Here is a 24,959-nt window from a genome sequence, read left to right on the forward strand (position 1 = left end):
GTTGTATATACCATAAAAACCATCTTCCAACTCATTTTATCAACATACCCCGTCTTGAAGAGTGATACGACCTCTTTCCCCAGTTATTGAGAAGATAAAAAGTGTGTGTGCGAACGAAGTGAATGGCTTCAATTCAATGGCCACCGTATTACAATTCTCAGCGAATACGAAAGAGACTAGTTCTTTTAGGAGTCACTATTCAAAGCCTACTACTTCTGTACATACCTAAATCTTATTAGTATAGAATAAAACTTGACATTTAGTGCCTACCATACTAGGTGCTACGTCATCCTTATTCTTCTCGTACAAACGGAAAGCGAAGTGGAGATTGGTGTATTTGGAAGGACAGATGTGTATTGTGAATAAGCTCCAAAAGTCAATGTCGATTGGAGATGAAAGCGGAAGGAGTTAAGCGAAAATCTTCGAAAGAAGGAGAGAAATGACAATTTAGATTAGTGTAATGATAATTTGTATTCTGTCTAAAGAGCTAGCTACGTATTGGAAGTAGTAAGTCTTGTATAGACTTACTAAAAGAGGCAGTCTCTTTCGCATTCGCTTAGGGCTTTACTACAGTAGCTATATTACAGTGGTAATTGAATTGAAGTCATTCACTTCGTTCACACATTTTCGATCTCGGTACATAGCTACGAAACTGATAAGTCAATCATGGTTTAGGGTTTACGAATGCTCCAGAGTCCCTGTGACGTATGTACAGTATCCTAGAAGCTTAAATTGGGGTAAAAGACTTTAGAGGCTGTCTAGTCTTGCTTCCTAGAGAGATCTAGTGGTAATAATCAGCCACTAGATAATCTTGGTGTGGAAAAAAATACATTTAGCTTAAAACTTGTCACTCTAGATCAAATGCTTGGCGTTCTCTAGGTATGCTCTTTCCCATATAAATCCTTCGATCGTTTCATTAATTTTTTTTTTTTGAAAGTACAACTCCACCATTCAATCAACACTTCAGACTTACTATTTATCATCAACCGATATACCGAAATCTTTGATATCGACAGCACACTATCATCAGACGAAATAAGAAATCTCAAAAGCGTAGCCTTGGACCGTATCTATCAAGTGGTTCATTCAATCGTTACTCGCCTCACTTTCCTAAAACGTCTTTCGAAATCAATACAACTACTTCAACCAAATACCAATTATCATTCGGTCTATCGGCATCAAAAGCTTCTGAATTACGTCAAGACTTTACTATCACCCATAACCAACAACCTCTTCTCACCAAAAATTATTTTATATCATACCTTGTCAAAATGTCTATCGCTTCTCCAAATATCATCCCAATGGAGCAGCATCTAACTGTCATCCACCAAGTAGTTCAATCTGCAAACCCACCATCATACGAAGAAGAAATTCATTTGCCAAGTTATGAAGAAGCTATACTCGACCGTCCTCCTGCATTCCCAGTTGATGTGCTCAAATACGAGCAAGGCATCAAGGATATGTGTTCAATGGCGGACCTTGAGGTTGAGCGGGCCCTCAGGATGCCAGCAAGCGTCTTGGATTTAGATATAAATGTAGAGCAGAATTTGATTTACGCATGTGCTACTTTGCCAGTAACGCCAGAAAACTTTGCACCCTACCTCGGCAAGCATATGGTTTATTTATATTTGAGACTTTTGGAATGGATGAGGACAATGCGAGGGACCGAAGATATTGAGTGGGGTGTTGAGAGGATGGCTATGCATAGAGCGACCAGGATACAGGTGAAGAGAATTGGTCGCAAGTAAACGGAAGTAAGTATCAATCAATCAATCCATATTGTTGATCTACCATTCTAATCAATTGATAAAGTCATATGTAGACAGTCAGCTCAAGGATTCCTATACTATTGGGAGGAACTTGTAAGGGAGGGGGGTGGATGATATGGGAGACGATGGCATGGGCAGGGGAGGGGGATAGATGATGGGATGATTTGTCGATATATGTTGGACCGATCCATCATCTATCACAAACCATACAAGGTGTAAAGAACAGCTAGATACATTGTTTTGTGTTGCATACAGACACTTGATGTTATATACAGTTCAATATAATGCAACTCTAGATCATATTTCAAACATTTCCAAGAGCCCCTTCGCTAAAGATTCTGCATTGACCAACGAACCGATTATTACTCATGAAGGGCGTGTCAATGTCAATTAATCATCATCCCCACAAACTCCACTACGCATATTGTCGGCCTTACAAACAACCCATAGATAAAGCTATTCATGGGCTAAATGGAAAAATATTCCATTCTAGTCAAGTCTGCCGTCATCGGAACCCTACACACTTCACTATCAGTCGGCCATGCATGAAAATATATAGATAAGAACAATCCCCAAAATTCAGAATACAGATTTCAATATCTCTCAATTCATTAGTCTATTTTGACACCGTAGGACATCACTTTAGTTACCGTGATGCTGTCACATACTTCTCATCATCCTAATGGATCTTCCTCAGCGACACCATCAAATGTACCAGTAGAACTTCAATTGTTCGATAACCTCCACCAGAACCATACCACTTCATATACTCTCAAGAATTCCAATGCTGAAACCCCAACATCAGCAACTGTAACGGATTTAGAGGCAGATGCTAGAATAGTGGGAGAGGGAATTGGGAGCACAAGCGACACGGAAGCAGAACTTCAGGCCGAGGACCCGGAAAGAGTTTATCAACAACTGAAACCTGTAGATGGGGGACCAGCAGCATGGAAGTTGCTGATTGCGGCGTTTGTATTCGAGGCGATTTTATGGGGTTTGTTTCTCTTTTCCTTGTCTCCCCTAATCCGAATGTTGCACCAATTCTCGCTACACTTTTCGCTCGTCCTCCCATCACGCTTTTATCAAGTCACAAGCGAGAGATAACCAACATCCATCACTCAAGGTTTCCCCATCTCCTTCGGAGTCTTCCAAGACTACTACTTCACGCTCCCCCAATTTGCCGCCTCCAAATCCCAAATCGCCCTCGTCGGAACCATCTCCCAAGGTCTCTGTTACCTCGGCGCCCCCCTCTCCGCCTCCCTCACCAAGCGATTTCCCAAACACCAAACACATCAAATCTGGTTCGGCCTCCCGGTCTGCATACTCGGTCTCGTAGCCGGTTCCTTCTGTGACACCATACAAGGATTAATTTGGACCCAGGGCGTGATGTACGGTTTCGGATTCCTCATCCTCACCTATCCTATCATAAGTATGATAAACGAATGGTGGATTGCGAGGAAAGGAATGGCATTTGGAATCATCAGCGCAGCGAGTGGAGTGAGTGGTGCGGGAATGCCGTTTATTATCCAATTTCTGCTGGAGAGATATGGATACAAGACTGCGCTGAGGATTATCTCAGTTGGAATGACGATTTTGACGGTTCCTTTACTGCCGCTTCTAAAAGGGAGATTGCCACCAAGTGAACGCAGTAGATTGGCCCGCACAAATTGGGGGTTTCTGAAAGAAAAACTCTTTTACATTTATGGATCTGCAACATTGATTTACGGAATGGGATTTTTCTACCCTGGGGTTTACCTGCCTTCTTTCGCGACCAATATTGGGTTGAGCGGTACGCAGGGAGCTGCGATATTGGCCGTCATGAGTGTGGCGCAAGTCGCGGGTCAATTTGCTTGCGGATATCTATCGGATAAGAATTTCTCGGTCAATGCTCTTTCGATGGGTTGTTTGATTATGGCAACTATCTCCTCATTACTACTATGGGGTTTTGCGAAATCGATGGGTTTGCTAATTGCGTATGGGATTGTGTATGGATTTTTTGGATACGGGTTTAGTACGATGAGAGTGGCGATGGGAAAACTAATTTGTAGTGATCCGGCCAGTGTGGTAAGTATTTATTCTATCTTTATTTGTTTGCAGGGAGTGGGTAATGTATTGGTTGGTCCGATCAGTGGGGGGTTATTAGGGGATAGGGTCGTGCTTGGGGGCTACGGGGTAGAGAGGTATAAGGATATGATTATATATACAGGGTGTTGCATGGCGGGGTGTGCGGGGGTTATTGGAGGGTGGTGGTTGAGACCTAGGGGGTTGGTGAGTGGGTAGGAAGGGAAGCGAAGGGTAGGGCAGAGTAGAAGAGCTGATCTATAAAGCTTCCGAGGCAGATATCTTATATACTCTTTATATCTATACTCCAAAAATTGAAATGAATCATACACTCAACATATCATCGGTTCTAATCTCTACTAATTACTACCTGCAAAAAGACAACCTAGTATGAAAAGCTCATTATTCAGATTTTATAGAAATTTCCCACCCCTTCTCATAGTTCCAATTCCTATTATCCCTCACACCCCCCCCTCCAAAAAAAGCAAGTTCTCACACAAAAAAACACTTTCCGATAAATGAAGATTAAATCGAAAACGATGAGCTCCCGGTGAATTACGGATTGGGGATATTACTCTCCGGTGAGTAAGAACAGAAATAACATTGTTCCCGGTGAGTGAATAGATCAATGAAATTTCTCTCCGGTGAGTAACAGGAGAAATAACATCATTCCAGGTGAGTGATGAAGTTAATGAAATTGCTATCCGGCGAACAACAAAAAGGATGATGATACACCCGGTGAGAGATGAGGTTATTGATGATCGCTCCGGCGAGTAGTGATGAGGCTAAAGAAATTACCCTCCGGTGAGTCACAGAACAAATAATATAACTCCCAGTAAGTTGTAGATTAAAGACACTGCTTTCCCGCGAGTAATAGAACAAACGAGATCAGGCCCGGTAAGTATCACTAAGTGATGAGATTGATGATATTTCTCTGCGGTGAGTAATAGAGTAAACAACATCACCCTCTCCCGGTGAGGCATTCATTTCTTTGGGAGCATAGTGATTTAGAACAAAAAAAAAAGTTCAATCAATTGGAAAAAATACGTACAAATGATTTATCGGAAAATAATTTTTTCGAAAAAAGTCATTGTGCGTGGAAAATCTAGAAATGAGATGTCGATGGGTATACGGGAGGGAGTGGTGAAAGGGGAGGAAGGAGAAAGGAGGAGAAGAAGAAAAAAGAAGAGACAAACGAAGTCCTACGAAAAGCGAAAATCCGCGAATACTACGAAAAAACGGAGAATAAGAAAGATGAATATGAAAATGAAAGAAGACGAAGAAATCGAAAATTAAAGAAGTCGAAGACCAAGAAGTCGAAAAACGAAGAAAATGAAAAACGAAAAACGAAGAAATCAAAAAAACGAAGAAATCGAAGTAATAACTAGAGATTCTTACTTTAGTTATCTCTTATTATCTTAGTATATATATATATATATATCTTTTTCTCTCCCTCTCTCTCCCTCTCCCTCTCTCTCCCTCTCCCTCTCTCCCTCTCTCCCTCTCTCCCTCTCTCCCTCTTCTTTTTCAAAGACGAGACTTTTTTTTTAAGAAAAAAAAAAAAGACCTCGATAACTTCAGAGTTCGAATTAGACCTTATAATAATTAAGAAATTCATCTACCTATCTCAGAATGATAAATAGATAGATAGATAGATAGATCGTGATAGTATCTGCGCTAGCAATACAAATCACAAAACCATAAAACAAGAGACAAATATTTTTTTTCCAAACAAACCACATCACGAATTCCGACAATCGAAAAATCACCTCAAAATCAACCTTAAATTCCATTCCCCCATTGGTATCTACTCATCATAACTCATCCCTAAAACAATACACCAAAAAACGCCTCTAATATACCTCTATCCCACCACCCCCATCCATCAAATCTATAAAACGACAATCGCAAAAACCAACGCAACCCACAATCCCAAAACCTCCTTCCCACATCCCATCCCCAAACTTCCACTCCTCTCCGCACCACTCCCCTTCGTCGCGCTCGCCGACCCACTCGCACTAGTCGTACTAGTACTCGTACTACTCGTCGGTGTCGCGGTCGCGCTATATGGTTGTGCGACTGTAGCTGTAGCCACCACATTTGCTCCCTGCTTTGCATATATCGGGTTCCGCTCCTCACCATCGAAGAATTCTCCACTTCCATCATAGGGAGTATTTTCTGATTTAGCACTCACCCATTCGGCATGTGTGTAATCATCTACACCTTTTCCGCCTGCGCCTTTCAATTGCAGATTTGGAACGGGGATCGGTGCCCATTTTGCTGGGTCGTTGTTCAAGAATCCAGGATACGATAGAGAGTTATTGAGCATCGTCATATTGAGATTTATATTCGAGTAATTTGTTTTCGAAGCGCAAAGATCAAAGACATTCGCGCCAACATCGTAGCGACCCAGATTAGGGAGACCCCAATTATTTTGTACCGTGGAAAGGATACTGTAATGTGAATAAATGGTTGTATCAACAGTTCCTTTTTTATCTGCGGGAACAGCACCACCTAAAAGTACAGAATAGATTCGATTTGGTTTAGAATAGGTTTCGGATTCGTCATATGTAAGGAGAATGAGTGTATTGTTCATAAATGCTTCGTTTTGAAGAAGAGGAGTGAGGAATGATCGCGTCCAATTGGCTCCATATGATAAAGATGTATTATGTCCATCATTCAACATGTCGGGGGATATGTGTGCATATTGTGGTAAAGAGGATGGATCGCGTTGAACAGTCGTGGAAAAGTCGTCTAGGGAGAGAAGGTTTTGAAGTCGTGTGCCGTTCAAGTTTATACTATCGTAACTCACAAAAGGACTATTCAATCATATTAGCATTAATTCTCAAACTATATTCGCAAAGAGAATGACGCTCCGCTGGCTCTCCGAGGGCCACTGCCGTGGAGGCAGACCATTCGTTCAAGAAGCAATTCGGGGTATAAAACTCACTTATGTTTCCTGACATAATCCCATCCCTTCCCATCCTGTGCTGTACTTCCCGCACCCATATATCCAGGTCCTGGCAATCCCTCAAAATACCCCTTCCAAGTAATTCCCGCATCCTCAAAAAGATCCACCACCGTCGTCACATTATGCGGAATACGCACAAAATCATCATGATTGAGACCGAAATAGTCGCCGCCGACTGATGCGATATAGTTTGGCTGAGAGGGATGAGTGAGTCCGTAGTAATTTTCGAGGAGAATGCCTTGCGTGGTAAGATTGGCAATGTCGGCATTGCTTTCGACTTTTGAATCGTCCTAAAATGAGGTTAGGAATGTGAGGGTTATTGAAGGGGAAGGGGGAGAAGAGGAGGAGTACGCACTTGATTTTCGAGCCAGATAGTAAAGAATCGATCGAAGGCTGCTCCTGGTACATAAGCAGCTTCACATGCTGATCGCATACATGCAATTGTGCTTGCGAGAAGCAGAAACGACGAACGCATTGTGAATATATCGTAATATGAGGGGCTTGACAATTTTCAAATGCGATGAACAAGTAACAGAGAAAGAGAGAGAGAGAGAGAGAGAGAGAGAGAGAGAGAGAGCAAAGGAAATAGGAAAGTATGAAAACGCAATAAATAACAAAAGGAGAACGAAAGTGAGAAATATAAGATGACAATTAGCAATTAACTTTATGTCACCTCACTACCCTTTTATTTATCAAACATAGTCGTTTCATCGCGGCTGTCCAAGCAGCGCCGTCCGCACACACGGATGCGCTGGATTGTGATGTTACACATTTACATTCGCTGATCGGATTTCCTTGATAGCTGCCATTTGCTGTTCTAGAATGGCTGGGGCTGTAGATCGAAAGGCTGAGGGACAAGGGGATGCATACACTATTATTAGTTTCTCACATCACTCCCTCTAGTCTTTTTGCAGGAATCTTACTCACCTCCCCCCCCCCTTTTTTTGCTAGAGTTCGATTGGCGACACAGCTGGGGGAGTTGCATCTGGTTTGGGAGGGTAGATATGGAGGGGGTTACTGTAGGTGGATAGCATGTATGATTGGACTCTTGGTCACATCTAAGCCTTTGCTCACTAACGGTTGGAAGCTTATTAGTAGACAGGTCAATTGAGATGGAACAGGAATCGAGCCCCATGTTTTGGTATTGAAGTTTGTGGTGGTGAGTGATTATGTATGTGTGTGTGTGCACACCTACGCCTCTTCTAACCTCGCGAGCCACTCCAATGTTATGTTTTGACATTGAAGAGGAAAAAGATCCCAGCTGGGCCAGCTGGGGACACCAAATTTTAGTAGCAATCGATTGTTCCATGTGATATTCATTCTGCATCTGCAAGTTTACGGCGCAAGTCTGAAATCTAGCGATATCGATAACTTGTAGTTGATTCGCATCGCCTCTTTGTACCGTAGATTGAAGCGAGAACATTATACCATCAACCCCCTCAAAATGAAAAGATCCATCTCGATCTAACATCTATTCCTCATTGAGACATGCTCACCTCACTCTTTATACTATATATACCCCTTGTCCTCTGCCCCCAAACTCACAAACTCACAAACTCACACATACAAATCACATGCAGTAGTTACCTTGTATATCTTCATTTGCCTCATCCCTCATCCCCTCAAATCACGATAGTAACCATCAACCATCAACCATCATATCATACTACTGCCATCCATCCATTCACCAGTACTCCGCCAAGCTTAGAAATCATCTGAGAAACCATCGAGGTGATCTATATTCCTACTACCTACCTGGGTATTCAAAATATGTTTACACGGCTTGGGTACAGTATATATATATTACTTCGATGTCACTTCACATCACCACGCCGCTTTGATAGAATTAGATCAGCAAAGATAAACGAGACAATTGTATTAGCAGAGGAAAAATTGATTCAAATCAAGTTGAATGATGTGACAATTTAGAAATCAAGAAGAAGTTACAAACCAATTATTCATCAAGTATCAAAATTTCAAAATTCAAATTCAAAGGTATCTATCTATGTGCGCATGATATGAAACGCAAAATCCATAACGCCGGTGAGTGACCCCTCATCACGTAATTCTCTTCCACACCCACATCCACACCCACATCCACATCCACATCCACATCCTCATCCACATCCTCTAATCCTCTCCCCCTCTCTATCAATCATATCATCCTCTCCTTACCCCCTAAGTCATCCTACACCACCCCCTCCCCCTCTCAACCTGCCACTCACACAACCCAACCTCCAGAACCATCCCCACAAACCCCGCTATACATATCCCCCCACTATCACTCACACTCGTCGCCCCCAAACTAAACTCTCGATCTGCCTCTCCCACTTTCTCCATAATCTCCGCAAACGTATTCACATAAACCGCTCCGCCGAGAAGACCCTCCCAAAAGATCACTACAAAGATGATATACACACTTGGAATCCAGAACCATAATGCTTGCGAGATGAGGAGGAAGAGATTTGCAATCTGTAGAAACGATGGGACATAGAGATTGTGGATTCGGTAAAATGGTGTAGAGGAGCGTGAAACAAAAACGCCGAGTTGGTAGATAAACCCATACGTGGGATAGAAAGAGCGATAATGGGAAAATGGGTTTCCCGAGGAAGGTGTAGGGTAAAGGAGTGTGGGAGAGACACCTTGGTTGATAGTGTATTCGGCTATGTAGACGAGGAGGAGAGGGAACATGTAGGGAAAGAAAAGTGAGGAGGCGCGGTGGAGATTATAGAGAAATGTTGATTTCGCTTCGTGGTGAGACAATCCCGGAGAAGAGGGACGGGGAGAGTGTGAGGAGTATGCTTCTGATGCGATGGCGGGGCCAGGTGCAAGTAGAGAAGCCGCCGCTGAATCGGGTGGTAGATCATCGATCTCTGAACTTGTGAGGGGTTGATTCAGCGATTCTTCTCCAGGGAGAGTGTTGTAATCTTTCCTTAAAGATGCTCTCCTTAATGGTCCTTGAGGTAATATTACGAAGAAAGAGAGAAGCATTATGCAAGGCAAGAAAGCAGAAGCCAAAAGACTGATCTTGATAGATAGTCCAATGATAGTTGTCAAAAGAACATATAATCCAGCTCCTGCTAAACCTGCCCCTCCTGTCCCGCTTCCCCATGCCGCCAGACTGAAATGTCCATAGTAATGCGTGAGACCTAGGAAACTCAATTCTCCGCCACCACTACTGAGACTCGCAAGGATGACACCAAATAGTTTTGTCGATACGGATTTGTCGTCTGGGGTTAATGCGATGAGGAGCATACCCCCCGAGGATAAGGAGCAGAAGATGATGATTCGTATCCAGTAGGGAATCTTATGAATGAAGTACGGAGCGACGAGTTTGGTTACGAAAGAAGGGAGAACATCTGCGAGTAAAACGACGGATTTGGGGATATCAGGGCCTGTAATATGAAGGGTTAGCGACTGAAAATACCTTGCGATCCCAAACATCCAAGTGTGACATTCAGCTTGCGCATCCAAGGCAAAAAGGGGAAGCCACTCAAACTTACCAACCAAATCCAACGCCGCCGACAGAATAATCACATACAACACATTGTTGATCAGACCTATGGAAGCGTCAGCCCAAGGATCATTGTGCGACTCAACCTGTCGTGCGCCAATGCAAGCATGGTTACTTACCAAATAACCAAAAAGCGATCAAAACCGACGTATCTGCGCCGTGAAAGATAGCCGCAAATCTCGCTCGATACATGGCCCATGAAGATCCTGGGGAGCCGGGAAGGGGAAGCGATAGACCGGTCGATGAGGAGGGTCTGTTCATTGCCGTTGAATGATAGTCATATCATGTCATGTCGAGGGAGTGTGAAGATTAGTATGTGCAAGGAGACCAAATGGTGTTTACGATGCGATGCTTGCTGATTAAGGTCTCACATTGAATGTCTTTGCATTTGGGTGGATAAGGTAGCGATAAGGTATCTATCGACGGAATGTCGTATCTCCTCTGTTCTGTACCTTGGAAAGCCGTGACCACGGACGGACTCAAGTATTATTAACGGGAAGGGAAGGGGCGGACGAGCGAGCAAGGGTAAGCGTGGCATGTCAGTTCCAGTTCAGGTACCGGTACACAATCGGGATGTCCACATTTTCCGTCCGGATCACATTGCAAGCAGGGTGGGGATTTCTGCACTCTATCGTCCTCGTCAGAAGTCGCGATTGACGATGGCAATGAGAATGAGAATGACCACGGGATTGATGCGAATCCACCAGTTTCCTTCCGCTCCTCCCCATCCTCTGTGTAAAAACTTATATCACCATCTTCCCCCTCTCCGATCTTTCGACATGGGGATTTCCTAGAACCTTTGTTTTGCATGCATATAGAGAGTGTGGCTGGAAATAAGACATTCACTCGACCCTTAGCGAGCACATTGAACATTCAGGAACCCGGTTGTGATTTTGCCTGAGGATTACGCGAGTAGTTGGTGAATGTGAGAGATTCACTGCTCGGGCAAGGGACGTGGGAAGAAAGGGGGATTTGTTGAGAGGGCTATCTTCTTTTGTAGGGAGTTCATGAGGGGGAGTGTGATGTGTGATGTGTAGTAGGTATGAAGTGTGTGTGTGTATATATGTATGTATGCAGTGATGTTTGCTTGTCTGTGTTTCAGACTCTCATGTACATAATGGTGAGGAGGATTGATGACGCGCTTTGTTGGAAGGCAGGAGAGAGCGGGTACTTGGCTTGCATGTTGGAGTAGATGTAGGGTCTTGGTTGGCACGATCATCTGTAGATTGACTTGGTGGTTTTATTTAGATGGGAGGGAGGGGTGGGTTTATTGGGTTGTTTGTTTGTTTGTTTGTTTATTGGGTTGTGTTGGGGAGGTTATAATTGTTGATAGAGGTCGAATGACTTGAACATACATTGATTGTGTGTAGGTCGTACTTTGGAGAGACGTTTTCAAGCATCTACTGGGTAGTCATTGACCATAGGGTGTGTTTGATAGATGGATAAGTGGGAGTGGTGGGAGTGAAATGGTGGGAGTGGTGGTAGTGAAATGGTAGTGAAATGGTGGGAGTGGTGGTAGTCAACTGGTAGTCAAATGGTAGCGAAATAGTAGCCAGATAGCAGTGAAAGAGTAGAAATAGCAGAAATAAACTACCCTGCAGTCAAGTGAAGAAAGGATGTGAGCTGTGACTTTATAGATACGCTGCAAGGTAGTGAGGGCAGGCAATGTAGCACCCAGCCGTATCAGTCGTGTGTATGTCAGCATCACGGGTGGGTGCGGTCAAGAAACATATGGGAAGGGAAGGGATACCTGCCTGTCTGGGTTCCGAGATAGTAAATGCCAAGGTGGTGGGCAGGAAGTGCAATAAATATGTATCCTAAGGAGGTTAGCGTGGGGGATGGACGAGAGATAAAGGTGCGGCGACGGATGGTGCATTTTGATTAAATACCTGTGAAATCTCTATCAAATTTCTATCAAATCTCTATCAAATAGTTACCCGTAGTCAGTCTCTCTGCAAAGTACACCTGCAAAACACCGACGTAGAAAGAATTCCCCCAAACACACACACACACACAAACAAATCAATTGATTTAATCCTAGCGCCGTCTTCTTACCCCATTGCAAGGATTTAAGCTCAAGCCTAGTCTCAGCCGGGTCTAGCGCCCCCCTAGCGCCTCTTGTGCTCACAGGTGTCAGGAGCGCAGCAGGCATCACATCCTCACATTAGCTACGGCCCTCCAATCGACCCAAGGTGGAAATTCCCGTCGACTGATTCATTTCCTGCTGATTCTCTCGCGGCTTGGTCAGTGCGGAGCTCACAGTCATCGTTTTAGTGAGGTGATCCCGGCATCTGCAGACTTGCTTTTCTCCATTCTGCACTAATGGAGTAACACGCTAATTGATCAAAAAAAGGAAACTAAAGCTAAAACTAAAACTAAACCTCAAACTAAAATCGATTAAACTAGTCGGACTTTCATCATCAAAGCTTCATGGAAAAGAAGATTCTTGTACACCGAGATCTTGCCTTTCTACACCTCACTTCACCTCCCTTCACCAAATCAACATCCGCCATCATCGGTGGAGAGAAAGGATCCCGTCGCCATTCTCAATCTCTGTCATATTTCGTACAATAATAACATGCTTCATATTGCTCCGCATGAATATAGTGGCGCCCTTTAATAAACATTGTCGAGATCGGATTGTGTGGTATTTGGCTTCATCTCATTTCATTTTGGATACCCGCAAAAGTCTCCCCCCTCTTCAACGCCCGTCACAACGAAAAGTCCCCGCGCCATAGTTCTCTGTTCCCGTTATCCGTGGCACAATATTCATCCGTTTCACTTGCAGATTCCAACCAACACGTCTTTGCGAATTCACTGCGAGCACTTGAGTAGCGGGGTTCATTGTTTGTTTGTTAATCAATTCCTGCTCGATACCCTCGTCAGTCCTCCTGGATTCAAGATCGTAAGTGGCATATTCACTAACCGCGCCCCTTGAGAGAAAATTCCCATGACTGGCACTAACCCTGTGGCTTTTCCTATTTAGTTCGGACCTAGAACTCTCGAGACCCCTTCCACCGTTCCACCTTTTAATCAGAACTCGAACATCTCACAGCCTCCATCTTCTCGCCATGGAAGGTCGGCCATCACAGTTACCGTTCTCGCGGAATACGAATACGGCCTCTCCATATGGTCGTTCCTCGTTTCCACCCGCGCCAAACGGACAGCCTTCACAGTATCCCCCGTCGTCGCATCCACCGAGTGGCCCCCCTTCATACCCGGATCATCAACGAAGAACTTCTGATGGACAATACTTTCAACCGCGTTATCAAGAAGGGCCGCCGTTGCATGGGGGAGGTCATTCAAGACACCCGAGTTCTTCCTCGATTGGCCATTCAACTCCAGTAGGACGCGGTATGCCTCCACCATCTTCGCCGCAACAACAACAACAACAACAACAACAACACCAAGGACCCATCCAACATAGTTATGGACCACCACATCCCCGAGGACCTTCAGTATCTGTTGGGCCTCCGGTCGGTTTTCCAAGTAGCCGAGAATTGCCACCACCTTTGAATAGACCACCTAGCACTGCTGGAAGTAACATGTCCATTTCATCATTACTTGGAGGCCCAACACCGACTACTCGTGAACAGATACCAAACCAATACACGTCCCCAATTACCACATCCGCACCACCTCCGATGTATGGCAGTGCGACGCATGCTTCACCACGCGTCAGCTCAGCGGCAAACGACTATACATCTTTTGGACGTCCCCGGACCCCCGATGCACGGTACGAACATCGAGATCACCGCGCGAATTCTGCAGGATCACCACCGGGCGCTGGACAATATGGAACGCCTGATCATCGACATGCTACTCCCCAACACTACGGTCATAGACCCTCTCAAAATCAAATCGCTCAGCATCCAGACGATCGGCGCGACTCACAAGGTATGAGGGGTAGCAACATGAACATGCCTCCGCGACCAAACAGCCAGCCAATGACATACCATTCATCAACGTCTCGCCCTGGAGATCGTTCGACGTTTCACGGCGAGCCACAACTTGGTGGTAGGAGAATGGAGCAAGACCCTCGAGGGATGGAGACTTTGACCAGAGGAGATCCGATCCATCAAAGACCGAGTGGTTTCAGCAGTAGACATGACCCGGTCTTCGAGCACATTGATAGAGAACGAGAGAGGGAGAGAGAGCGAGAGAGAGATAGGGCGGAGAGGGAATCCGCAGCAGCAGCCATGATGATAAATCACAGAGAGAGGGAGAGGGAGAGGGAAAGGTCTGCTTCAGAGCGAGAACAAGCTATGGCCATGCAGGAACAGGCACGGCCTGGCATACATGGGGAGTACCCACACCAAATATCTCAACGAAATCATCCCCAAGTCTATGGTCGTCAGCCAGATGCCCGTGAACAAGCAGCTTGGGCCCGTCCTGGGCATGAACAACAAAGACCTGGGTTTGAACAACCACCATACGAGCGACCACCACCATCTTATGCACCACATGGTAATGTCTACGACCAACCAAGAAGCGCGGCCCCCCAGTATGGTATTCACCCCGCTTATCAACCTGTCCCAAATCATGATCAACGTGATCCTCGTTACACTCATGTCTCTCATTATCCGCCACATTCTCAGCAGCAACAAGCACCGGGACCAGGCCCCCATTTTGAGCAAACATTTGACGACAGGATGCAGCAGCAGCAACAGCAGGATCAACAAGCTGCAGCAAGACAGCGAGCTGAAGTTAAAGCTCAACAATCCGCATTCGCTGGGTCCATGCCACCTAATCCTCAATACACGCAGCATGACTCCCCGCAGAGAAGAGTAATCGAAGAAGCGCCTCCTCAAATGATGCAGCAACATCAAAGCCAAAGAGGACTTCTGAGTGTTCAAGATAACCGCAGGGGAGGTCGAGTCTCACCCATACCTCAAGCTGTACAAGGTGCACAATCACAGCAGCCTGGTCCCGCTGGTGAACCTAGCATCAAGAGTGAGTTTGGTAAAATATTCCCTGGCATTGGAAGTGGAGTGGCTTTGAGTTTATCTAGTCCCGTTGCGGGGTCTACTACTGGTGGTTTGCCTTTCTCTGGCTCACGCCGTGAAGATCTCGATTCACCTTCTGCGCACAATTCGCCAATTGAAAACGGTAGTTCTGCAATACCTCGTCCATTCGGTAGACGTCGTAAGCTCAAGGAGGAAGATAGAAATGATGACGACAGTAGTACTGGACGACAGACTCCTAATGGCAGAGGAAAACGTACAAAGCATGCTGCACATCGACATATGTATGTTCACATTTCCACATCCCCTCTTCTAATGGCCTATCTAACCTGTCTTAGTCACCAACACCGAGTAGCTGGTGCTCTGGATCACATCCCGTCACCTTCATCTCAATCGATGACTCCGTTCAAAAGCGTGAAGAAAATCAACGGTGATGTATCTCCACCTCATGGAGAAATATCAGTTGTTCCGCATCATCATCTGACCAATTCACATTCTCATCATCACCATCACCACCATCACCATTCCACAGGACCAACCCACAATTCTGTAGGACCAAGAGTTCCCCCTCTGAACAATCATCTCCATATGCCCAAATACCGAGTTCATTCACAAGAAATTATTGATGATGCTTCACAGTATCCTCGTTGCCATCTTGGTAGTGAATATTACCAGGCAAATCTCTCATTGTACCGATCAAACTCTACTGGCGAAATTCCATATAATCGCGCGTTTGCTGGTACTAATAAAAGTAGCGCCAATTTCGAAAATCTCATCAACTGTACATTTACAATTAAGATTTCCCGTGTTCACCTTCAGCCGCCGAGCAGAGCACAAATCACAGCTCGGAAAAACCTCTGGGGTACTGATGTTTATTCGGACGACTCGGACATCATTGCGGCATTAATTCATCAAGGTTGGATTTGCGGAAAATGGAGTGACGATATTGATGTCAAACTTTTGGATCTTTACCAAGCAGATGAAGGAATCTCTGTTGAGCCAGAGCTAGATACTATGGCTGATGGACCGGATGAATTTTTTGAGCACCCTCCTGCAAGAGGTCCTATGCCAGTTCGTAACAATCGTGATCTTCATGTCACTGTACTTGTTCTGGGTTGTCTTGACAAGTACTTCAGCACGATCCGATATGGTATCAAGAGTCGTGAATGGGGAGGCAAGAACACTCGTGCTCACGATGGTTTGAGTTACTTGATTATGAACATCAGGTGGGTTGAAGGAGTTAACGGGATGGAGCGCGGAAATGTTGCAATGAAACATCACATGGATAGAGAATACCAGGAAGTTGATCGAGACCGCGAGTTGTGGCTGGAAACAGCAATGAACGGAAATGGGAAGCGAACTATGGACCATGATAATGGAGAGGACATAGTAATGGAAGAAAGCAACATGAGAGGTGATGGAGATGCGCAGCATGTTTTAAATGATGGTGAAATTAGAGGTGTCGGCATGGGAAGTTGGTGGAAGGGAAATTCTAGGGGTTCTTCAAAGCGCATCAACACCGGAGAAGATTCAGCTCCTCAAAGAGGAGTAGAATTACTAGGAGTTGAAATATCACCACGCCCAGCATATTCTTCACCAGCCCGCGGAGTAAGTAGTGCTGTTCCGAATCATTAGAACTCAGATATGAATTTGTTACTAACTTGAGGACGGCAGGATGTTACTAGAGCAGATGCCTTAGGAAATGGAGACGCTACAAAGCATTCTACGAATTCCGCACCCATCTCCGACAATAGATACAACACCAATCCAACTTTGGAATGGGGCCGTGTTCAGGTACCAACTGTGAACTCCGGTACTTCACCAAACAGAGAAAGCAATTTGCCAGTTTCATCCTCAAATCCAGAACCGATGGCAGTTGAAGAAACAGCTCCGCCTCCCAAAACCTCAATGTCTACGGAAATACTGGAGTCCGGAAATCTTGCCCTAAAGACCACAGAAGACCCAAGTCGCGAAGAAGAAGTTGTCAAGGATATCAAATCCACTCAGAACCTAAATCAAGCTATCCCTCAGCCAGAGATTCAATCAGATCAACCAAGTCAAACGCCAGTCCCAGAAAGCAAAAAGGCGGACGAAGATGTTTCCACTACAGCCGAGTCAAAAGACTCAGAGACCACCGCACAAGTCGTCCCGGTCGTCGAAGTCCCTGCGGCTGCAATTGAAACATTAGCTCAAGCTCAGACTAATGAGGCCGGTGGAGACTTTTCTGCGGAAGTTGGTGCAGATGCAGTTGTGGATGCAGATTCGTCTTCATCTGCTCCTGCAAACAACTGATGCAATAATGTGAGGCCATGCCATCGTCATGGAATTGCCTAACTGTGCTTTGTCTCAGCAGAGAAAGCCCCTACACGTTAGCCTTATCCAGAATAATGATTTCCTCACACAGTTTCGCAAGACAGAAATAGTGCTGAGGGGATTATACTATTTCATTTTGACTTCGTTCAAGATTAAAGAAGACTCAATTCTACAGACACAAAATGATAACAACGAGCGTTCATTTCTCGCAATTCGATCAAATGTCAAATATTCCTGGGAATATTACCAATGACCATCTCCACTTTACGCATACGAACCACAATGCATCGAACACTATCTCTCTAGATATGTCACATATCAAGGAGGAAAGCAACAACCAAGCCACATTTGGGAGATTTATCTCCTCCAAGAGATGCTCGAGACAACAGTCCACACGCGTCTCAAATCAAAAGTTCTTCTTGCCAGTCTCACATGCCGGAACACAAGATGGATCCGAGCAATATCTCAGCATACGCTTGTCTGCGAGGATGATGCTGCTCCCCGTCTTGTTTCCACCTTTTTTAACGTTCTTTTTGTTTTCTTTTTCTTTCAAGAAATACCACCCATCGTTGTTTTTCCACGTGAGCAAGGTGTTTGGCGTTTAACATTCGGATCATCGTATTTGCCAAGGCAAATTGATGATCAAGCAATGTTTACTGGCTTGCTAAGTACTTCGTATGCCGAGATTGGGGATTGAGAGGCCGATGATGCAGCTTGCTCTTGCTGCAAAACATGGAGGGAGGGTATGTTGACACAGCAGTCCGGTGGGGAAGTAGAAGAGATAACAAAGTGGAATATACTACAGCCAGTAAGCCCCAGAGGCGTAAGTTGATCTTGCGAATGTCCATAGATCGACTGATCGTGGCGTTGAAATATATACGTAGATAGATCAACATAAAATTGAAAAACATATCAAAAACTATAATGCGTTGTGTATAGGTAGTTGTGTGGAAGTGTGAAAGTGAAATTGAGATAAGATTGAGATAAGAGCCTGCTGTAAGATGTAAGAAATACAAGTGCTGATAAAGTTAAACTCTTGAAAGGCGCCAACTCCGTTCGGCCCAAACCCGCCAAGACATTACGTTGCATTATCATGTCAAATTTATCACGTGATTAAGATATTTCTCTCTCCGCTGAAAGATTCTGCTGGTATAAGGTCTTATTATCATGATCGCGAGGGCTGACCTTGTAAAGGTTAAGAAGCTAAGCTAAGATATATGTAAAGTAGATGTCTTATCATATCATTCAGGCACTCATCGGCATAACACCGCTCTTGAGCTCCCGGTGAATCCCCATTGTCGTTTTATCCCCCTTTGCTTTTCCAGTTTTTCAAACTCTACTCTCCTCTCCTCCCGGTGAGCTCTCATCTGGATCATTCATGAATCTCTCCCCTCTTATAAATCATATGTATCTAGTATTTCGTGGCTCATGTCTTGGAGCTCGTATGTAAGTTATAAGTAAGTGAGTATGTAAGTTATAAGTTATGAGTTATAAGTTGATATCTACTACTCGTAATGATTACATCCTATATCCTATATTCTTCATCTTGTAAATGTATATATCTAATATATAGATAGAGAAGTAGCGTGTATCTGTATGTGTGTATGTACCTATGTATGTATATACTTCTCTTTATCTTTCATATTATATCTTTCGTGAAATTATCTCTTATTATATTATCTCTTGTTAAATTATCTTTCATTAAGTTGTTCCTCATTTCTCATTCCTCATTTCGCTCCGTCGAGCTCCCGGTGATTGCGCTATTTGATATCGAGTTAGCACCTATGAGTACCTATGAGTAAGTACGTAAGTATTCAAGTAGGTAGGTAAATACACAGCAATTATTTTCATTTTGCAAATTGACTCTCATCATCATCATCATCATCATAATTTACTATAATATCTACTTCCAGTAAGCTTTCTCCATCATCGTTACATCAGGTCATGTATTTATTCCACTCAACCTACTCAACCGGTGACCTGTCTCGTTTTTAATTTCTTGCATTTTCTTGCATCTTAATTTCTTCCGTACCTCTCGGGACCCCCTTAAGATCCACCAATTCAAGATTCGAAAATTCGAAGATGTAGATCTATGGAATTCAAAGTACACTTTCAGGAAATGGATATTTTTTTGTTTCGATTCAGAAGAATAAGCAAATTTGTATGTACTCGTGTCTGCAATTTGCAAAAGAAAAGCAGGTGAGGTATCTCTTCATCTTTCCATCACTCGATCTCTCTGATTTCATCATTCATTTCATCTAGTAGCTTCCTCCCTTTTCTCCCCCTCTCCACTTCTCTCCTTATTTTATTTCAATTTGTTTTACACAGATGCACAGACTGCTATGTGCATCATCTTCTTACTACACAGTCTTTCAATACTCATCTTCACGCTACCATCCTCCACATCAATGCCATGGCACAGATTTATCTGATAACAGCGCCCTCTTTGTCAATCCCCTCCAAACCCTCCAAAATATCACTTCCACCTAGTAAACCCTCGCCTCCACTAGTAGCCTTCATACTACTTGTCCAAACCTCATGAAATTTAACACTTTCATCACTACTAGCCACAACCAAGCAACCCTCTTGAGCCGTTCTTGTCAAGGCTCTTCCCCCTTCTCTGCTACTATGGCTCTCATTTGGGCCACCTGGATATGGAATGGCAAATAGTGCTCGATGCTCGCCCTCCCACGGAATAGCAGCTACTTGTTTACAATCTGGCCAGCTGAAGACTGCGATTCGATATGGATGCTCGGGTTGCGCATACCCGAATGTGGCTGCAATCTCACGACGAGTAGTGGACCAAATAAGAGAAGTAACTTGAGCTGCGACACTAATGGTAGCTAGACAGGCCCCGGAAGATGTGTGAAAGAAATGTATACATTTATCGTTGCTGCCGCCGCCGGTTGCAATGAGTCCGTCCCTCCAAGGGCAGAATGCAATTGCCTTAACAGCGGCTCCATGAATCCAACGATGTTTCTCTGCCCCTGAAATAATTTCTTTGACACGACTTTGACTCGCTACGCTGTGTATGCGACGCATGCCTGCCGTGGCAAGGAATACTTCTTCTGCTGTGCCGAGTTGACCACGAGAAGGCCGGGTGACTTCGTTTGTGCGAAAGAGACAACAAAGGTTATCGTTACCTCCAGTTGCGAAAGATGAGCCATCTGTGGAAAATGAGAGACCGCAAATTTGTTGGGTGTGAATGGATATCTTGGCAATAAGTGCCATGGAGCCAGACCAGCCGTCGCGAGTTATTTCCCATGCATCAGGCCATTCAACGGCATAATAGTATATATTGCCTTGTTCATCACCGACAATCAGATCTTCCGTCTTCACCATGATACCTGAGGCAAGTGGATTTCGCGAAGGTCTCATTGTTATCGATGGTCTCCAGGTTACGCAAGCTATAGGGCAGGGCTGTTGAACTTCGAATCTTGGCAATAGACTATCATAAAGTGATAATAAACTCAGAGACCCATCAGACCTGCCAAAGGCAAGTATTGATTTGGCTCCTTGTGTGGATGAAAATGCCAGCGATGTCAACCAAGAAGCATTCGAAGTTCCGCCATGGAGTAAATGAACTCCTGCCATTTCAGACCATGCATAAAGCAGTGAGCCCAGACCAACGGCCAGTGTATGACTTGTTCCAGAGTATGCGAGAACTGAGCAATAAAAGTCGTCTCGTAAATTTGGTGCATCGAGAACTGTGCTGAAAATCAGAAAGAATTCCACAACTGTGAAGGTAAAACTTATTTGAAAGGTGCGACAGGAAGACTGCGAGGTTCCTGTGGCAATGGTTGCTCTGTATGATCATCAGAATCTCTATCTGCGCATACAAAAACCATATAGAAAGCAGGAAACCGATTTACGAACTTTGTTCTGGTCCACCAAGAACCCACTCTGTTCCATTCCATGTAGTCTTGGTGTCAAAAATATGTCTCTTGAACTTGGAATCGAACGGAGTAGCGGGTGGTGTGGCTAATGGGTCTCGAAATTCAAAAACGCGTTGTGTGCGGTCAATATCTAATGCTTGCGCCAACCTGTCTTCATGCTTCTCAAAGTCTTCTTGTGCTTTTGGACGTGAAGCCGAGAAGGATGTTGTATATAATGGTGCATTAGTCCCACTGCCTAACATGCCACCACGCCCATCTGAGATGCCAGCGCTCACAGGAGCCACTCCTCCGACGGCCCATACGGTTCCTACACTGACCTGTGATGATTAGTACCGCAAAGAAAAGATGTTTGCTTCTTGATTTTTCATCCTTCACAGCTGTTTGCTAGATATGCGGAAAGAAATCATTGGAAACATGAACATCAAACTTGCACGCACCTGCCTCTCCCCATTGGGTATTGTCGGGGCACTTCTCTGAAAAATAAGGGCAGTAGCACCTATAAAACGATCAGAATAGAGATCGATTGTTACCCTTCACTCACGCCATACCTCTGCCACGATTTGCAGAAACAATTCTTCTTGAATCAGGTCGAGAAGCTAGGGGGATTGGTGATGTAGCACGTCGGCGTGGGTTGAAAGCATCAAGGCTTGCACTGCTATGTCTCATTAGTCTTTCATAAGGCGAAAGACTCCCAGGATCTTTATTGGCACGAAAGCTTTGTGCCGCTGAATCGGATCTTTTCAGAACAGGAAGAAATCGATCGGGAGAGTGCAAGGAGCTAGCGGACTTTCTAGTCGGGGTCGAGTCAACTGATGTTCGAGCCCTGAGCGCATTCGAAAGAGTTGGTCTTGATTTGGTACTAGGTCGAGGTAGTGTCGAAGAAGATAACTCATTCGGAGTTTTGGGGCTATCTGATGGCCCATCAAGCCTAAGACTATTTGGGGCAATAGTTGACAGGTTGTGACCTATAGTATTTCCATTGATCACATTTTTGATTCGCATGGATAGACTCGTTTTCCATTCTTTTCCATTTTCATCTCGATACTGTTGCAGGAAAGGGTCATGGTCCGAAACAGTATCTGCAATCACATAAGACATTGGCTCGCAATGCATCCCAGGGTAGACACGGCGCTTACCACTTAATATACTTGACCTTCGTCTGGGAGATGAACTGTCATAACCTGAGTCGTCCGGAGAATAGAGAATCTTTGGAGAGCTATTGATCCACCACCCTTCATTATAAAAAGAAGACATAGCAATGCTATGAAGAGTGACAACCGAGGAGGCCAATGATAAGACACAAATGAACAGCGGCTTATCGACACTCCCTCGTGAAATGGAACAATGGAGAGTAAATAGAAATATCGAACCTCACGCTGATTTCCTGAAAGAAAAGGGAGGAATAGGGAGGTCCGTAAGTCCAGCAGGAAACCCCTCGAAGCTATCCTACAGCTTCTTCCTGTCGATGGCTAAAGAATGTCGACCGGAGAAGGGCACCGGCGGAGCCTATGGAGAGACAATAGCACAAATAAAACGACACCAAGAAACACTCAAATCATGCATTACCGACAATGTACTGCTGTACTGCTGAAGTTAGCAATACTGTAAAAATGGTGGCAATCCTTCTGGTCCTGTCGGTGGACACATGAAGAGAGGAGAAGGAGGAGAATATAAAAGAAGAGATGGGACGAGAGACATCGACTGATGTTATCGGAAGCAAGTACTAACAACTTGAACCGATATTGTACCGACATATGGTCGATCCGGAGCTTACATGACAAAGCTCCGGCCCCGCTTTCCGTATTCGTGAGTCGCGTTTTCCAAGAGCTACCTACTTGTCTCATCTCACAAGGCTGAACTGCCAGCCACCCCGCCAACTATCATTCAGCCAACTTATCGCCTCCAGTAATATAAAAAGAGGTTCTCAAGATGGCAAGCGTATGTCTCTTAAGACTTCGTGGTAACTTGAGACTGATTACATTTATAGCATGGAATGCCACGAATTGCGACGACTGAACAAAAATCAATCACGGCGCAGCTGAAGGAACAAAAGGATATTGAAGAATACAAAGCTTTGGTAGAACTAATTCAGCTCAAAGTACGTTCATACTCGGTTGCATGATGGCATTGCTGATGTTTAGAAAGGTTGCAGAGCGCCAATACACCCGTGAGGTACTCGACCTAACTTCCAAACTACTGTCGAAGAATCCCGAATACTATACGATATGGAACATCCGCAGGCGTTTGCTAATTCATGGATTATTCTCGAAATCATCGGAGTCATCATTGGAATCGGATACCCAATTGCCTTCTTCTGGGCCATCCGAGAACTCGACGTCTGGCGTAATCTCATCCTCCTCTACCTCTGCGTCTTCCGAGGACTCGACCAAGATCCGGGCAGACCCGCACCTCCTGAATCCTTGGAAGAATTCTACGATACTTGATTTGATACAGGCAGACTTAGATTTTATATTTCCATTGATGTTGGGCTGGCCAAAATGCTATTGGATATGGAACTATCGATTGTGGTTATTAAAAGAAGCAAATGACAGATTGGCCGCCGATGTCGCGAGAGGATTGTGGCAGCGCGAACTTGTCTTAGTGGGGAAGATGTTGACAAGAGATAGTCGAAATTTCCATGGCTGGGGATACCGACGCACCGTTGTTTCACAATTAGAAGATCCCAAATTGGATGGCTCAAGCATGGTCGAATCGGAATTTGCATACACTACAAGAATGATCAATGCGGAGTTGAAAAACTTCTCGGCCTGGCATAACCGAAGCAAACTAATACCAAGACTGCTCGACGAGCGGCAAGCGACCGCGACTGAGAGGCGACAGTTCTTAGATGATGGTACACTTGACTCCGGTATATTGCGTTACAACTTATGCTAACATTTCTTCAGAGTTTGATCTTATTACTAAAGCTATGTGGAATGATGCGTATCCGTATGATCAGTCTGTATGGTTTTATCATCAATTTCTTATGTCAACTCTCACCGAGTCCGTTGGCCATGCAACCATAACTCCAAACTTCTCTCGAGAAGATCGTATTGAATATATTAAGCAGCAAATTATCAATTTGAGGGATTTTCTCGACGGAGGTGAGGATTGTAAATGGGTTTTTGATGCTTTGTTTGAGTATACACTTGCTGTATGTGAAATGGAAATGCGCCTGCCTGAACACGATGAAGTACAAGATTGTAAAGACTGGCTTTCAGAATTGAGGAAGCTCGATCCTATGAGAGCTGGTAGGTGGGATGGTCTCGAGCTCATTTTACGGAAGTCGAACGAGTAAATCATATCGGGCACTCTTTCGGGGAAGATTTTGTTTTGGCAATCATGAAGAAGTCAGATTCAAATCGTGTTTGACGACACAATGATTGGTTTTCATTCACATCTTCAAACTTTCGATGCATAGGAGAATCGGAATGATACGTCCAAAGAAATATCCCATACACAAAGTTCAAA

At 44.5% G+C, this 24,959-nt stretch overlaps 7 protein-coding genes across 7 annotated transcripts; 4 read left to right on the plus strand and 3 right to left on the minus strand.

Annotated features, from left to right (window-relative positions):
- Window positions 1-932: 932 nt before the first annotated feature.
- BCIN_04g04570 (hypothetical protein) lies at window positions 933-2,069 on the plus strand. Its single transcript, XM_024692602.1, has 2 exons — window positions 933-1,754; window positions 1,813-2,069. The coding sequence occupies exon 1, from the start codon at window positions 1,272-1,274 to the stop codon at window positions 1,746-1,748; it is 477 nt and encodes a 158-aa protein (XP_024548381.1). The 5' UTR covers window positions 933-1,271; the 3' UTR covers window positions 1,749-1,754; window positions 1,813-2,069.
- Window positions 2,070-2,261: 192 nt separating this feature from the next.
- BCIN_04g04580 (hypothetical protein) lies at window positions 2,262-4,168 on the plus strand. Its single transcript, XM_024692603.1, has 2 exons — window positions 2,262-2,763; window positions 2,893-4,168. Exons 1-2 carry the CDS (start codon window positions 2,424-2,426, stop codon window positions 4,047-4,049), a joined length of 1,497 nt encoding a protein of 498 aa, XP_024548382.1. The 5' UTR covers window positions 2,262-2,423; the 3' UTR covers window positions 4,050-4,168.
- A 1,419-nt stretch (window positions 4,169-5,587) lies between these two features.
- Window positions 5,588-7,513, minus strand: BCIN_04g04590 (hypothetical protein). Its single transcript, XM_001557537.2, has 3 exons — window positions 7,157-7,513; window positions 6,781-7,091; window positions 5,588-6,649 (listed from the first exon to the last, which is right to left on the minus strand). Exons 1-3 carry the CDS (start codon window positions 7,274-7,276, stop codon window positions 5,722-5,724), a joined length of 1,359 nt encoding a protein of 452 aa, XP_001557587.1. The 5' UTR covers window positions 7,277-7,513; the 3' UTR covers window positions 5,588-5,721.
- A 1,256-nt stretch (window positions 7,514-8,769) lies between these two features.
- On the minus strand, window positions 8,770-10,809 carry Bcyhc3. Its single transcript, XM_001557538.2, has 3 exons — window positions 10,435-10,809; window positions 10,305-10,361; window positions 8,770-10,196 (listed from the first exon to the last, which is right to left on the minus strand). The coding sequence occupies exons 1-3, from the start codon at window positions 10,574-10,576 to the stop codon at window positions 8,980-8,982; spliced, it is 1,416 nt and encodes a 471-aa protein (XP_001557588.1). The 5' UTR covers window positions 10,577-10,809; the 3' UTR covers window positions 8,770-8,979.
- A 1,901-nt stretch (window positions 10,810-12,710) lies between these two features.
- On the plus strand, window positions 12,711-18,507 carry BCIN_04g04610 (hypothetical protein). The gene is made up of 4 exons (XM_024692604.1): window positions 12,711-13,220; window positions 13,302-15,563; window positions 15,618-16,887; window positions 16,954-18,507. The coding sequence occupies exons 2-4, from the start codon at window positions 13,387-13,389 to the stop codon at window positions 17,569-17,571; spliced, it is 4,065 nt and encodes a 1,354-aa protein (XP_024548383.1). The 5' UTR covers window positions 12,711-13,220; window positions 13,302-13,386; the 3' UTR covers window positions 17,572-18,507.
- Window positions 18,508-19,724: 1,217 nt separating this feature from the next.
- Bcama1 lies at window positions 19,725-23,133 on the minus strand. Its single transcript, XM_024692605.1, has 6 exons — window positions 22,625-23,133; window positions 22,037-22,567; window positions 21,926-21,984; window positions 21,469-21,805; window positions 21,349-21,397; window positions 19,725-21,301 (listed from the first exon to the last, which is right to left on the minus strand). The coding sequence occupies exons 1-6, from the start codon at window positions 22,740-22,742 to the stop codon at window positions 20,017-20,019; spliced, it is 2,379 nt and encodes a 792-aa protein (XP_024548384.1). The 5' UTR covers window positions 22,743-23,133; the 3' UTR covers window positions 19,725-20,016.
- Window positions 23,134-23,339: 206 nt separating this feature from the next.
- Window positions 23,340-24,957, plus strand: Bcbet4. The gene is made up of 4 exons (XM_024692606.1): window positions 23,340-23,426; window positions 23,476-23,586; window positions 23,634-24,342; window positions 24,395-24,957. Exons 1-4 carry the CDS (start codon window positions 23,418-23,420, stop codon window positions 24,784-24,786), a joined length of 1,221 nt encoding a protein of 406 aa, XP_024548385.1. The 5' UTR covers window positions 23,340-23,417; the 3' UTR covers window positions 24,787-24,957.
- The last annotated feature ends 2 nt before the right edge of the window (window positions 24,958-24,959 follow it).

This window comes from Botrytis cinerea, chromosome 4 (assembly GCF_000143535.2).
Source record: "Botrytis cinerea B05.10 chromosome 4, complete sequence".
Lineage (NCBI taxonomy): Eukaryota > Fungi > Ascomycota > Leotiomycetes > Helotiales > Sclerotiniaceae > Botrytis > Botrytis cinerea.

Bases quoted from the DNA above. Each gene is read 5' to 3' on its own strand.
- Bcama1 (XM_024692605.1), bottom strand. From the start codon at position 22,742: ATGTCTTCTTTTTATAATGAAGGGTGGTGGATCAATAGCTCTCCAAAG. The intron at 22,568-22,624 runs GTAAGCGCCGTG...ATGTGATTGCAG, and splicing joins AAGGTCAAGTATATTAAGTG to ATACTGTTTCGGACCATGAC. The intron at 21,398-21,468 runs GTTCGTAAATCG...ATGATCATACAG, and splicing joins TCTTGGTGGACCAGAACAAA to AGCAACCATTGCCACAGGAA.
- BCIN_04g04570 (XM_024692602.1), top strand. From the start codon at position 1,272: ATGTCTATCGCTTCTCCAAATATCATCCCAATGGAGCAGCATCTAACT.
- BCIN_04g04580 (XM_024692603.1), top strand. From the start codon at position 2,424: ATGCTGTCACATACTTCTCATCATCCTAATGGATCTTCCTCAGCGACA. The intron at 2,764-2,892 runs GTTTGTTTCTCT...CCATCACTCAAG, and splicing joins ATTCGAGGCGATTTTATGGG to GTTTCCCCATCTCCTTCGGA.
- BCIN_04g04610 (XM_024692604.1), top strand. From the start codon at position 13,387: ATGGAAGGTCGGCCATCACAGTTACCGTTCTCGCGGAATACGAATACG. The intron at 15,564-15,617 runs GTATGTTCACAT...AACCTGTCTTAG, and splicing joins CATGCTGCACATCGACATAT to TCACCAACACCGAGTAGCTG. The intron at 16,888-16,953 runs GTAAGTAGTGCT...TGAGGACGGCAG, and splicing joins ATTCTTCACCAGCCCGCGGA to GATGTTACTAGAGCAGATGC.
- BCIN_04g04590 (XM_001557537.2), bottom strand. From the start codon at position 7,276: ATGCGTTCGTCGTTTCTGCTTCTCGCAAGCACAATTGCATGTATGCGA. The intron at 7,092-7,156 runs GTGCGTACTCCT...ACCTCATTTTAG, and splicing joins CTATCTGGCTCGAAAATCAA to GACGATTCAAAAGTCGAAAG. The intron at 6,650-6,780 runs GTGAGTTTTATA...ATGATTGAATAG, and splicing joins GATTATGTCAGGAAACATAA to TCCTTTTGTGAGTTACGATA.
- Bcbet4 (XM_024692606.1), top strand. The intron at 23,587-23,633 runs GTACGTTCATAC...ATGTTTAGAAAG, and splicing joins TAGAACTAATTCAGCTCAAA to GTTGCAGAGCGCCAATACAC. The intron at 24,343-24,394 runs GTACACTTGACT...ACATTTCTTCAG, and splicing joins GCGACAGTTCTTAGATGATG to AGTTTGATCTTATTACTAAA.
- Bcyhc3 (XM_001557538.2), bottom strand. From the start codon at position 10,576: ATGAACAGACCCTCCTCATCGACCGGTCTATCGCTTCCCCTTCCCGGC. The intron at 10,362-10,434 runs GTAAGTAACCAT...ACGCTTCCATAG, and splicing joins GATCGCTTTTTGGTTATTTG to GTCTGATCAACAATGTGTTG. The intron at 10,197-10,304 runs GTAAGTTTGAGT...TTCATATTACAG, and splicing joins GGCGGCGTTGGATTTGGTTG to GCCCTGATATCCCCAAATCC.